This window comes from Paroedura picta, chromosome 2 (genome assembly GCF_049243985.1).
Source record: "Paroedura picta isolate Pp20150507F chromosome 2, Ppicta_v3.0, whole genome shotgun sequence".
In the NCBI taxonomy this organism is placed as follows: Eukaryota; Metazoa; Chordata; class Lepidosauria; order Squamata; family Gekkonidae; genus Paroedura; species Paroedura picta.
The window spans coordinates 96,936,609-96,950,091 of NC_135370.1; the positions used below are offsets into that span (position 1 = coordinate 96,936,609).

The 13,483-nt window shown below is 43.0% G+C and overlaps 1 protein-coding gene across 4 annotated transcripts in view; it reads left to right on the forward strand.

Annotated features, from left to right (window-relative positions):
• The first annotated feature begins 492 nt into the window (after positions 1-492).
• Positions 493-13,483, forward strand: part of AMPD3 (adenosine monophosphate deaminase 3) — a 56,376-nt gene continuing 43,385 nt past the window's right edge. The window contains exons 1-7 of one of the 4 annotated variants that reach the window (XM_077321794.1): positions 493-945; positions 4,843-4,903; positions 6,540-6,762; positions 8,041-8,236; positions 9,410-9,575; positions 10,911-11,130; positions 11,872-12,001. In XM_077321794.1, the coding sequence (XP_077177909.1) occupies positions 6,542-6,762; positions 8,041-8,236; positions 9,410-9,575; positions 10,911-11,130; positions 11,872-12,001 (933 nt within the window). In that variant the 5' untranslated portion in view covers positions 493-945; positions 4,843-4,903; positions 6,540-6,541. Of the gene's footprint in view, positions 946-1,185; positions 1,564-4,842; positions 4,904-6,539; positions 6,763-8,040; positions 8,237-9,409; positions 9,576-10,910; positions 11,131-11,871; positions 12,002-13,483 lie in introns of those variants that run through there. The other 3 variants (XM_077321795.1, XM_077321793.1, XM_077321791.1) reach the window with 3 other exon arrangements.

The following is a 13,483-nucleotide window of genomic DNA, read 5'->3' on the forward strand; positions in this document are numbered from 1 at the left end:
TTTCTATCAGGAAACAATTCCTTAGCCATTAGTTTTGATTATTAAAGCATTTGTAAACAAACTGAGCTATCGCCTTTAGAAAGGAATATCAATAAGCACTCACAGCAACAAAATCTCGTTTCAGATTCTGATGCTTTATCATATTCCGAATTACATAAAGCCCTTTTTTGACACATGAATGGACTTCTCTGGTTCCCATCACTCTCTCTCTTCCAGTCTTTAAATTCACAATAACGCGCAGGAGCTCCCACGAAAAACCAAAGCACTTCAGGCTTCCATCTATTTCCACTAAACGTGTTATGCTTCAGTCTCTCCATCTGAAATCGATGGGACTGAAAGGCCATGCTCATGCTCGGTGATCGTAAGCCAGTCCTTGTCTCATGTTCTCTTAAGTGGTTTTTGGCTCACGCTTTAGCTCGTCATTTCAAGCGTTTTCCGTCATGACGCAGCATTTCATCACTAGATGAAGTCAAATCAACCGCCTTTCTGGGAGAAGTTGAGTTTTGTGGGAACCAAAAGCCTGTTGCAGTTGGGTGATAAGGTTCCCCACGCCCTTCACTGGGCGCTGGCAGTTGCGGCCCAGGGAAAGTGACTCACGCCCCTTGTCACTGGAAGCCTCGGGGACGCCCAACTTTCCTTGCTTGGAGCTGCAGCGGCGAGAGACAAGGCTGAGTGGCGAAGGACTCCCCCCGAGAGGCAGCCGCTGCTAGCCAAGAAGATTCCCCGCAAGGCGTGCCCGCGCCGGCGGCTCTCTTTTCTTCCCGCCAGGGGGACTGAGAGACTTCGCCGTAACGCGACCGCGCCTTCCTTGAGGGAAGTTTCCCGCTCGCCCACAGACCCGAGGAGGCGCTGCCCGTGTGGCTCCTGGGGAGAAGAATCCCTCTCGCTTCTTCCGCTCAGCAAACGTCCCCCCGACAGAGAGCCACCCGCCAAGGACCCCCGAAGGTGAGTGAGATTCGGCGCCTCCCCACCGCGCTCTGGCGCTTTCCTTCTGCCCGCTGCGCAGTGCTAAAGCTGCCCGCGTTTTGTACAGCCTGGAGGGCGGTGCAGTGCCGCGAAGGCTAACAGGTGCACGAGCGAGAAGAAGTTGCCTGCAAGGGAAGCCGGGTACCCTGGCGGGGGGGGGGGGGGGATACTGGGGTGGGAGCGAGGAATGAGTTGCCGCTTCCTTCACTCCGCTGGGCCCGGCAGAAGCGCGCCACAAAGGTGGTGGCGCGGGGCCAATGGACGCGGCTATGCCTGAAGAAGCCGGGATTGGGCAGCGCAACATTCGTGCCCAGCAGGTCTTCGCCCGCGAGGGGAGATGCTACCAAGCCCCTGGAAGCGCGAGGAGGAGAGGGCGAGTGGCGCCCTGAGCGGGTGGGCTGCCTGCCTGGCCTTGGCGGGGCGAGGTGGTCCAGCTGGCACGGGAGCTGGGGAGCTGCGCGGGGGAATGCGGCAGCTTCTGCTCGCCACGGCTCCTCCCCCATCCTGCTTCCTCCCCGGGCAGGCGCGTGCGAAGGCTCATTGCAGCGCTGCAGGCCGGCTCTGCCAACAGCAGCATGATCGCTCCGGGGGCGCTCGGTAAGTCTTCGCTCCTTCCGTCTCGCTTCAGGGGCTGCAGGTGAGCCCCTACCGAGCAGCTCCGGCCGGTGGAGCCCGTTTGTCCCCTTCAGTGGCTTGACTATAGGCGCCCCTCCCTACTTTTGTCAATTTCACGCCCTCGGCTCTCCTTTGGCTGGGGCCGCTTTTATGGCATGTGCTCATGAAATATTCAGCCCCTGGTTTGCCTCTTGATCAATAACTGGCCTTCTCTGCCTACATCCGGACGGGGTAGGGGGAGGAACCTATCCCTGATTACTGTAATTGAGGACAAGTGATCTAGTTAAGTAGAAAACCCAACCAGAGGGAGGGAGAGAAGAGATGGGACCGCCTTCCAGAAACTGTAGGGAGACTGCATTTTATAATTCAATTTTATAATTCCACTCTCTCTAGTTTGCTTCAAGGTGTTTTGTTTCCTCTCTTCTTACAAAAACACTTTTTTCATTTTTGGATTGGAAAACTGCAATCTCTGGATTACCAATTTGGTTATGAGTACCCCAGGTGTAAAAATGCAATGATATCTCCAGGCCTAGATGGGCAATCACAATGGCAGGTGAATACTAGAAGAAGAAGAGGTGGTTCTTATATGCCGCTTTTCTCTACCTGAAGGAGTCTCAAAGCGGCTTACAGTTGCCTTCCCTTTCCTCTCCCCACAACAGATGCTCTGAGGTAGGTGAGGCCTGATATTACTGCTCAGTCAGAATAGTTTCATCAGAGCTGTGGTGAACCCAAGGTCACCCAGCTGGCTGCATGTGGGGGAGTGCAGAATTGAACCCAGCATGCCAGATTAGAAGTCTGCACTCCTAACCACTACACCAAACTGGCTCTTCTTCTCTAGCATAACAGAGTTCATTTTCAATTCAGCGATGTCTAGAGAAATTGTAATAGGAACCAATTGTTTCATGAACTAAGGCAGGTAGGGCGAGTTTCAACAGCATTGGGTGATGGGAAGAACCATGGATAGTGAAAGCAATACAGAGAACTTTATTTTTATATATTGCTAGCAGGAGCAACAAAACTAAAAATGGTCTTTGAAGTTGTTAGACTTTGTGAGCTCCAATGGCACATCACTACTTGGCATACAAGCTAATTGGAAACTTTGCTACTGAGCCTCCAAGGCAAGAAAAATGATGGGAAATAGATCCTACAGGGTCCAAAATAAGGCAAGAGGCAAAATGTAAAAGTTAAAACATCTGGTCACTTTGTGCATTAATACTGCCTGAAATATATTTAAATGTAATATTTTCTGTAGTTTTTAGGCTGAATCTGCAAATCAGTCACAAATAGTTTACAAAGCCAGTAGATATTAATAGAAGACTGTTTCCTGTATAACAAACAGCTTGTATATCACCAGCTGAAAGGCTGTGTTGTGTTGTAGGAATATTATTAGGTGGATTTGGTTTCATTCATACCCTGCAGGAATTTGAAATCTGTTACAAATCTATGACTATATGCTGCTAGATTATATTTAGGTAGCTTTGTTCCACAATGATAATGTGAATCAGTGGCGTGATTAATAATAATTTATCTTAAAAATGAAACATCACAGCTGCCAATGATGGGACACTTTAATATTTGCAGGTCTCACAATAAACATGTTGTGAAAAATAATGTATGCAATTGTTTTTGAGTTTGTGCTCTGAGGCTTTGCTATGCTCAACAACTGGTCTTTTTTGTCCTCCAGTAAGGTAGGGCAATGGGCTGCTTTGTTTATGAGAAAGTACAGTTTCTTTATTACACTGAGAGCCAGTGTGGTGTAATAGAGATTTCGACAAGACTCCAGAGATCCAGGTTCAAACCCCCACTTTGCCATGAAAGCTTGCAAGGTGACCTTGGGCCTATGACACACACTCCACCTGTCCTCCCTAATGAGGTTGTGAGAAGGGTAGAATAATGGATCTGAGAGTTGTGCTTGTCTGACATGTGTGGGTAAAGATCTGTAAAGTAGCTTTTGACTTATGGCAACTCTATGAGGCCACCTCATGAGAAAGAAGGACTCCATGGAGACGGGCCTAATGCTGGGAATGATTGAGGGCAAAAGAAGAAGGGGACGACAGAGAATGAGGTGGCTGGATGGAACACTGAAACAGTCGGTGTGAGCTTAAATGGACTTCAGGGAATGATAGAGGACAGGAAGGCCTGGAGGATCATTGTCCCTGGGGTCGTGATGGATCAGACATGACTTCACGCCTAACAACAAAGTGAATTAATGACCTCCAAAACATCCTATTGTTAACAGCCTTGCTCGGGTCCTGCAAATAGGCTGCTTTTATTGGCTGCTTTTATTGAGTCAATCTATGTCATGTGGGATCTTTCTCTTTTCCTGTTGCCTTTTTGGTGGTCTACAGCAGGGGTAGTCCACCTGTGGTCCTTCAGATGTTCGTGGACTACAATTCTCATGAGCCCCTGCCAGCAAATGCTGGCAGGGGCTCATGGGAATTGTAGTCCATGGACATCTGGAGGACCACAAGTTGACTACCCCTGGTCTACAGTATCGGTACAACTCTCCTCCAACATAAGATTTCAAATGAATTGACAAGCTTTCCGTCAGCTTTCTGATTGTTCAACTTTCACACCCATACATAATAATGGGGACTATTACAGCATGAATAGACTTGTAACTGGTCACCAGCAGCATGCTCTTTCATTTCAGTACAGGTCGTGCATCAAAACAATAAAATGTTATGGCACATTGATTTTTTTAAAACCAATCATAGCTTTTCACTATCTACACAGTCAAAAGCTTTGCTGTAATCTGAAATTCTCCTGTATTCTCCAGTAACCAATGCAAATGTGGACTATGATCTCTAGTGCATCTTCCTTTTCTGAATCCAGCTGGAACATCCAGCATTTCTCATTCCATTCGCATGAGAAATTAATGTGATGGTCTGAAATTTGCTGTAGTCTTTGATGTCCCCTTCCTTCAGAATTAGAATGTAGGTTGGACATTTCTAGTTTGTGGGCCATTGTTTTGTTTTCCATAATTGTTGGGGTATTCTTGTTAAGATTTCAATGGTCTGTTTTTTTGGATCAAAATATCTATTGATGTACCATCTACTCCTGGTGATTTGTTTTTCGTTGTAACTATATAAAATAAACATTTGGAGGGAAAAGAATGGAGTTCAGATATGACTTGCTGTGCCTTTTGTTGTTTTTTAGTCAATCCAGCTGCTACTGACTAGAACCATAATGTAGGTTTAGAACTAGACTCTCTATAGAAGAAGGCTTGGTTCTTATATACTGCTTTTTCTCTACCCAAAGGACTCTCAAAGCAGCTTACGTTCACCTTCCCTCTCCCCACAACAGACACCCTGTGAGGAAGGTGAGTCTGAGAGAGCCCTGATATTATTGCTTGGTCAGAACAGCTTTATCAGTGCTGTGGTGAGCTCAAGGTCACTCAGCTGGTTGCATGTGGGGGAGCGCAAAATCGAACCCGGCATGCCAGATTAGAAGTCTTTCTATATCTACTGATATAGTAGATATCTCACAAACTTGGTGGAGAGGGAATAGAATAAAATAAATGAGAAAACCTAGGGGAATGAAATCCTCAGCAGAAGGAGTATGGGTGGAAGTACTGGGCCCTAAGGGTCATTTAATAGCCTGGATGTACTAAATGATCAAACCCTGAGATACAGAAGGAAATAAAGGAAGTGACTAAAGCAAATAGTATTATGAAAATGGGAGGCTTCTGCTACCCTCACATTGCCTGAGTAAACATGTGCTTGAGCCGTGCTGTCAAAATGAGATTCCTAGTTGTCATAAATGACAGCACACTGGAACAGTTGGTTACAGAACCAATTAGAGGTGTGGTGATTTTTGACTTGGTTCTGGGTGGGGCTCTGGTAAGAGATATAGAAGATGTTGCACCTGTTGGAATTAGTGACATTCAGCATTTATGTCAATGTAAAGTGACCTTGAAGTCCCAAACTGTACATTTTAATTTGAAATTAGTACAAATTAGTAGAAATTGTAATCAAAGATTAGGCATGTAGAAGAACAAAACCTGCTGAGGGAAAATTAGCATGGCTTCTATGAAGGGAAGTTCTGCCTCACCAATTTCTTCGAATTCTTTGAAAAAGTGACCAAGCAGGTGGACAGCAATGACCAGGTAGAAATTGTATACTTGGACTTTCAAAAGCCTTTTGACAAGGTATGTTATAAAGACTCCTGAGAAACTTAGCAGTCATGGGATAAGAGGACAGGTTCTCTTATGGATTAAAATTTTGTTAAATAACTGGGAGCAAAGAGTAGGACTAAATGGGCAGTTCTATCAATGGAAGAAAGTAAGCCTTGGGATATCATAAAGATCATTATTAGAGTCAGTACTATTTAGCCTCTTGTGGCACAGAGTGGTAAGGCAGCTGTCTGAAAGCTTTGCCCATGAGGCTGGGAGTTCGATCCCAGCAGCCGGCTCAAGGTTAACTCAGCCTTCCATCCTTCCGAGGTCGGTAAAATGAGTACCCAGCTAGCTGGGGGGTAAACGGTAATGACTGGGGAAGGCACTGGCAAACCACCCCGTATTGAGTCTGCCATGAAAACGCTAGAGGGCGTCACCCCAAGGGTCAGACATGACTCGGTGCTTGCACAGGGGATACCTTTACCTTTTTACTATTTATTTTGTTCATAAATGAACAAGAGATGAGTAGTGTAGTGGTCAAGTTTGCAGATGACACAAAATTACTGAGGATGGTGAAAACCAGGGATGACTTTGAAGAGTTATAGGAGGATATCCACACGCTGGGTGAGTAGGTAACAATGTGGCAAATGAAATTTAATATTAGTAAGTGTAACGTGATGTACATGATCCATATCAGAAAATGCTGATAGAGTGTAGAAAAAAGACTACAAAGGGTATACATGATAGAGAGGTTTGTAAATTTATGCAAATTTACCTCTTTGTGATTAATATTGTTCATAACATTTAGCTATCATTCTTTGTGCGTATATATTTTTAACAGAGATGCCCAGACAATTTCCAAAGCTAAACATTTCAGACGTTGATGAGTCGGTGAGACTTCTAGCTGAAAAGGTTTTTGCCAAAGTTCTTCGAGAAGAAGACAGCAAAGATGCCTTATCACTATTCAGTGTGCCTGAAGACTGTCCTATTGGGCAACAAGAGGCGAAAGAAAGGGAACTGCAGAAAGAGTTGGCAGAACAGCAGTCTTTGGAGACCGCTAAAAGGTTTGTTCAATAAGTATTTGCCAGTACTTTGAAGTAACATTTATAGTTGATTGCTGGGGCATGTTTCAAAGGGCTAGGCATCTGTGGAGATTGCATATAGACAGCAATAACAAAGAGCTATTTTCCCATAAAATTTCCCTTGGAATGAAAACAATGAGTGGTTTTCCCCCTGTCACATTTTATAACATACGGTGGTGCTCTATTGCTACCAGTGTTAATATAAAACTGTCCCCTTACATATCCCCTTATTCACAGCTCATGTGAGAATTTGAATGAAGAAAGTATTTTAAAAATACAGATTCCTGGTGTTTTTGAAATTCTGCTTATCAAGTTATACCAGAAGTGGGAACTTGTGAAAGTTAAGCATCGTGGTCCATTGTGGATATGTCCTCTCAAACCAGATTTCTCTTCCATTATCCGATCTAATCCTCAAGGACGTTAAATAGATAATAATTTTCTTAAAATGTATAATAAAATATTTTTAGAGTTTAAAAGGTGAGCAAATTACCAACTGATATGTGCTGTTGCATATGTGTTGAGAGCATGGGCTGGAATTCTCATATGGGTCAGTTCCTTGCCTGCTTTCAGTAGAATGGAGAGCACATGGCACTGTGCTCAGCTGTTACCTGGAAAGGGAATCCAGTGTGAACCACACTTTTGCAGATCTTGTAATCCTGGTCCTTGCCAGAAGCACCTTCTGCTGCATTCTGTGGAAGAGGAACAGATGTATCTATGGGAATTGTTTGTGGGCCAGCCATAAAAAAAGGACCATGCCATACTTGCTTCTTCTTTTAGCTATGTGATTCTACACAATTGTTGCAGCTTTTCATTCACATAGATGTCTTTAAAATAATTTTAATATAGCTAAACAGTGAAAATTAGGTTGCAATTTCCAGAAATGTTTATAGGAGTGGACAAGGTTTCTGGGTGTTTTGCTGGATAAGAAGTATAATCCTTCCAGCTCTAAATGTTTTTGCTGATATGTTTTTAGGCAATACTTACATAATGTCCCTTCAGTGCTAGTGTTTTACAACCTTGTAGTTTATAGTAACTATGACATTATATCCTAAGCACTTATTTCTGGGTGTTAAATATTTGGCATATTAAAGTCCCATGATTTAATATTGGTATTGGATAGTACTGGATACATGAAACAGAAAACTTGTAGCTAATATTGCCAAATTAAGAAATGTATCCAGACTGTTTCTAGTATAGTTTATTTTGTTGCTTCAGAGAAGTGTCTTGTTCATTTAAATATTGTATACTATTGATACCTAGGAAGAAAAGTTTCAAGATGATTCGATCCCAGTCCTTGTCACTACAAATTCCATCTCAGGAATGTAAGCCTCTGTCAGCCCTTCCAGTTGCCTCTCCTCCTACTCCAGTCCTTCCAGGTGCTTTTCAGCCCACCCAAGGGACATATGATGTACCAGAATTTCAAAGAGTTACAATTAGTGGGGATTATTGTGCTGGGGTAAGGAAATGGTTATTTTTATTTCTAAACAAAAAGTGTCAACTGCTATATGCCCAGTGTGAAATTATTAGTATGATCCCTGTGTTTGCTTAGTATCTGCTCTATCCAGTGGTATAGACATGTGGATACAGTACTGGATAATTTAACTTTGTATACTGATTAGTAATGGTACAATCTAATTAAATGTATACTTGGGAATAAATGTATAGTTAAAAGTTAAAACTATTTTTCTAAGGAACATCTCGTAAGGATAAATTATCCTCTCCCTTTCTTGCCAACCCATAGCTAGGTCCCTGCAGCATGCCTGGTAATTTTCTGTAAATGGAAACCCAGCTGCACCTCCTATATAGGCAGACTCTGTGTGCTTGGGGCATGAGTAGCCAGTGCACATGAAATGAGAGGGCTAGATAGTTTGATCACAGCCTCCGGTTCCAGAAGGTTCCTGATGATTTGCATTGTGCTGAATATTGAGGACTGTTCTAGAATAAGGAGTAAACACAAACTTCTTAGGAGCCTCATAGGGATTAATTCCAGCATGTGTAGATTATACATGAAGGGATATAAGTATCTGACTTCTAGCCTAGCCCCCTCTCTGACATCTAGTCTTATACATCCAAGAATTCGTTTGTATGGAGAAACCCCCACTTATAGGCTTAGTTCTAAGATTACATAGTATCATTTAGTAGACTTTTCAATCTGTAACAAATTAAGCCAGACTGGGGTGGTAAGAGGAGTTGGGACTCATTGACTACCTGATTGGCCATCTGTCCAATGTATGGCCAATCAGATAGGCTGTCCCGCTCCTGGCCACATCTCCCTCCAACTTCTTCCATGCGGAAGTGCCAGCCTGCTCTACTGGGCAGGCTGCTAAAAGTAAGCCAGCCAGCAAGCGGGAGCTGAGAGGGAGGTCCTGGGACTGCAAGCCTGGGTTGTGGGGGGTGAACCCTTGCCCAGTGCTCTCCCCACCTCGGCCTCACCAGGTTTCGGTGGGGCTGTCTCAGTCCAGGGGAGAGAAAGCCCCTGCCAGCACTCGCCCCTGCCCTGAACAGCCCCATCAGGACCTCGCTAGGCCTCGGGGGGGGCTGTCTGGTTTGGGGTGGGGGAGGCTAGCACCAGTTGTATTTTTTCTACAGTGGGCTTTTCTGCTAGTAATTCTATGACTTCTGTCTTTAGGTTACAGTAGATGATTATGAACAGGCTGCAAAAAGCTTGGCAAAAGCTCTCCTAATTCGAGAGAAGTATTGTCGCCTTGCTTACCATCGCTTTCCAAGGACAACGTCCCAATATTTGTGCAGTATGCAGAATACAAAATGGAAAGTTGAAGATGAGGTGCTTCCAGGTATACTGGGTGGTTATTTACTAGGTGAAATTATTTCATTCTATGCCATCCAAAAATTCAGCTGCTCATTTTCTACATATTAAGCTACTATTAAAGAGAAAGGATATTTGTTTCCAGGCCTGTTGCCAACCCTATTGACAGATAAGGGCTGGGACTTTTCCCCTAGCTATTCTTCTATGTAAAACCAAGTCAGTGAAGCTTTTTCCTGTCTTTTAATCTACGTGCCAGGAAAGCTTCACTTGGTTAATTTCTATAGAGTGGATCCTCCCAGTTTTTCCATTGTATAAAAAGAAGAAAGGGTTCTTTTTAACCACTGAAGAGGCTACATTGTGGATGGAGGGACCTACACAGATGAATGCCACACAGGATGGAAGTTTCAGTGAGCCAGGAAATTGTGCAAGAGTGAGCAGAGAGGCTGGTGGGATCTAACTCTTTGCCAGGTTGATGTCTAAAGCAGAAGAGGAGAAAAAAGATGCTAACAGAATTACTACTGCTTATATTAGCTTTTTGGAGTGATTTGGGGCTATGGCTCAGTGGGAGATCATCTGCTTGGCCTGCAGAAGGTCCCAGGTTCAATCCCTGGTATCGCCAATTAAAAGCTCTGGCAGTAGGTGAAGTGAAAGACCTCTGAGACCCTGGAGAGCCACTGCCAGTCTGAGTAGACAATACTGAGGTTAATGGAGGTTAATGGTCTGATTCAGTATAAGGCAAATTTAGCAACTCTGATTACATTTTATGAAGGGTTTCTAAAACTGTTGAGTTAAGAAATTCATGGTTGCTTATGGATCATGTACTCCCAAAGCACCTTCGGGTGCATGGTAAAGAACACTCGGGTCCACTGGAATAAATGGACTGTATGCTGCCATTCTGTTCAGCTAAGGGCAGCAGGATCTGTCAGTATGTGTTGCATCCAAAGGCATGGCTGCTGTGTTGATGGAACATGCCGCTTTTAGCTGAACAGTGTGGCATACCCAGCACTTCAGCATACGCCCTTAGGTGCTGATAAAAGTAATTAAACCACATTGAATGTAAAAGCTAAATAAAGGCATGGTTCAGAATAACATTAGTGTGAACAATAAACTATTTCAATCAGATTACTACCATGAGTTTTTTGGGATTACTATAACCCGAAGAAGTCACGACTTACAATCATTATTGTTGATGTATTTTTAACCTTTTAATGTATTACCTTCCCTTTGCTATTGTATAGTAGTGCATCTAAATTTTTGGTCTAAATGACCGTAAATAAAGGTTGGTTGGTTGGATTACTGTAACCAGAATCACAAATACAGATACTGAATTTTGAATAATTTCTAGTCTCCTGATATTTTACAGATTTTCATCCACCTCCAAAAGAAATGCAAGATCCTTATAGCCTTGAAGATGCTCCAGGGAATTTGGATTATGTTGTGAAGATGAAGGGTGGCATTCTTTTTGTTTTTGATAACAAGGAAATGAAGGAACTTGATGAGCCTCAGAGCCTGCCTTACCCTGATCTACAGACCTACACCCTAGACCTCAGTCATGTGTTGGCTCTTATTGCAGATGGTCCAACGTATGGTTTTGTTTTTTCTGTATTTTTAATGCAAAAAACTTTAGGGAAACTTTATTAGCCTTTGTGCACTTCAGTACCCACAAAGCTACTGACATTCAAACAGCTATGTGATTTAATTTCTAGGAATTGAGGTGACAAACATCTTGAATTTCTAAAATGTGTTTGAATGAGGGCAGCATGAAATTATGGTTAGACTAGGGACAAAGGCCATTGCAATTAGGAATACAACAGGCGCTAGACTGGAGGGATGGGGTGGAAGAACTCTGCAGATTGTCTCTTCTTCCCTCCACGATCTGGAAAGGCTTCAGGGACCTGTTAGGGAAGTCACTGGCAGGGGTAGCTCTCACACAGCAGGGATTTGCAGCCTCTGAGCCTTGTAGGGAAGTGGAAGGAGGAGGGGGTGGTCAGGGGTGGGGGACAGAAGGCACTGGCCACTGGACAGTAAGGTAAGCTGGTTATTGGAGGAAGCACTCAGGGTGGGACAGCTGCCCTCAGTGAGTGTTAAGAACTGAGTGGCACTTAAGCCATGAGACCAGCTCCTCCTAGGCCTTACCAGAAATATAAAGTGGAACAGATATGAACATAGTACATGATACCCCTGATATTTTGAAACAAATCAATCTGAATGAAAGTCAGTCATGTATAACTTCTAGATTGTGGCTGTATAATCTGATTAAAATAATTCCACTGTGTACATAGGTACATGATCACAATTATGATGTCATGTTCCTTTTCCCATAGGAAAACATACTGTCACCGAAGACTTAACTTTTTAGAATCTAAGTTTGGTTTACATGAGATGTTAAATGAAATGTCTGAGCTTAAAGAACTGAAGAGCAATCCGCATCGTGATTTTTACAATGTGAGAAAGGTAAGCATAAAATGGATGAAGGAAATTCACTCCTTTATTTTATTCTAGTCAGTGTCACTTACTTGAAATTCTTTGATGTATCAATCGATTGACTGAGATGTTGTGAATTATCACAATTTAAGAAAAATGCCTGTGTCAGGCTTGCTTTAATTCATGCAACTGAATGCATCCTGCCAAGTATTTGACAAACTTGTTTGTGCTAAGCTATCAAATGGAAACCTTCTAAACCATTTAAGCAGTATAAGGAAGTGTCAGTTATGCATCTATTGAGATCAGTCATCCATTGACTGAGCACATTCCTTGTATTCTGGATCCTACGGTAGCTATTATCCAGGTTTCATCAAGCTGCTGAACATAAAACTGCCCTGTTATTTTCCTAAATAAAGATCCAATGGAACAATCTCCAGTTCCCAAATTTGTCTGTATATTAAACTAAAAAAGTGGGCAATGAGAAATATGGTTTGATCTGGTATATTTGAATTGTAAATAATACTGCAGAAATAATAACTAATAGTTTTTACTATTATTTATTATTAGAGTTTTTATAGTCTGATTTTAATACTATTGTAGAAATATATGTTGTACACTGCCCCGAGCCTGGGTACTTACAGGGGTGGTGGTGATGATGATGATAATGTGAATTACAGGCAGAAGTTAATGTTTTATTTAACAAATACTGTACTATATACCATTGGTGTTTGTTCTTGATAGCATAGTGACTATAAATCCAGACTTCTAATTCTAGCTGTCCTACCATTGTATTGAATATGGAGACATTACAGGCTTTTTATCTTGGCCTGTGCTGCCCTGCCAGGCTATACACTGGGTGCCGATTAATTATGTCCTTGGCTGGGAAACTGAGGCTAAATCATTAGGAATTTCAGAGTCCAAAGTCCAGTCTGAAGGATCAGTCCACCAAGGGAGACGGGCAGGGGGTGCAGTGTCAAGGGCCGGGTTGGGGCTAACACCAAAGGGAATTTCAAGCCATACTGTGGTTGAGTAGCCAGGGAGCAGAGTCAAAAGCCAAGGTAGAGTCAGAAACCAGGAACTGAGTCAAGAGCCAAACTGAAGTCAGGAACTAGGAACAAAGTAAAAAATCAAGCTGAAATCAGGAACCAGGGTTTAAGTCATGAATCAAGCTGAAGTCAGGAACCAGGATCAAATGGGCAGAGCTTTGCCACTGTGAAGCAATGGATTTCAGTGGGACAATCCCAAGTCTATTAAATTGAGATTGCCTGGTGTTTTTTTGTTTTTTTTAATGCATCAACCTTCAATTTAGTCAGCTGGTTTCTAAATTGTAAGAGGAGCTGCAAATCATATTTTTATACTTAAGTGGAGCAAATTTGACCATAAAGTCCAATCAGTGCCTACATTTGTTTCATTCTAGGGGATACAACGCATTTTAAGCATTAAGGGCTGCATAGAAGGAGCAGGTGGTGTTGTATGTATTTCTTTTCAAATGTCAACAGTAAGCAACAACTC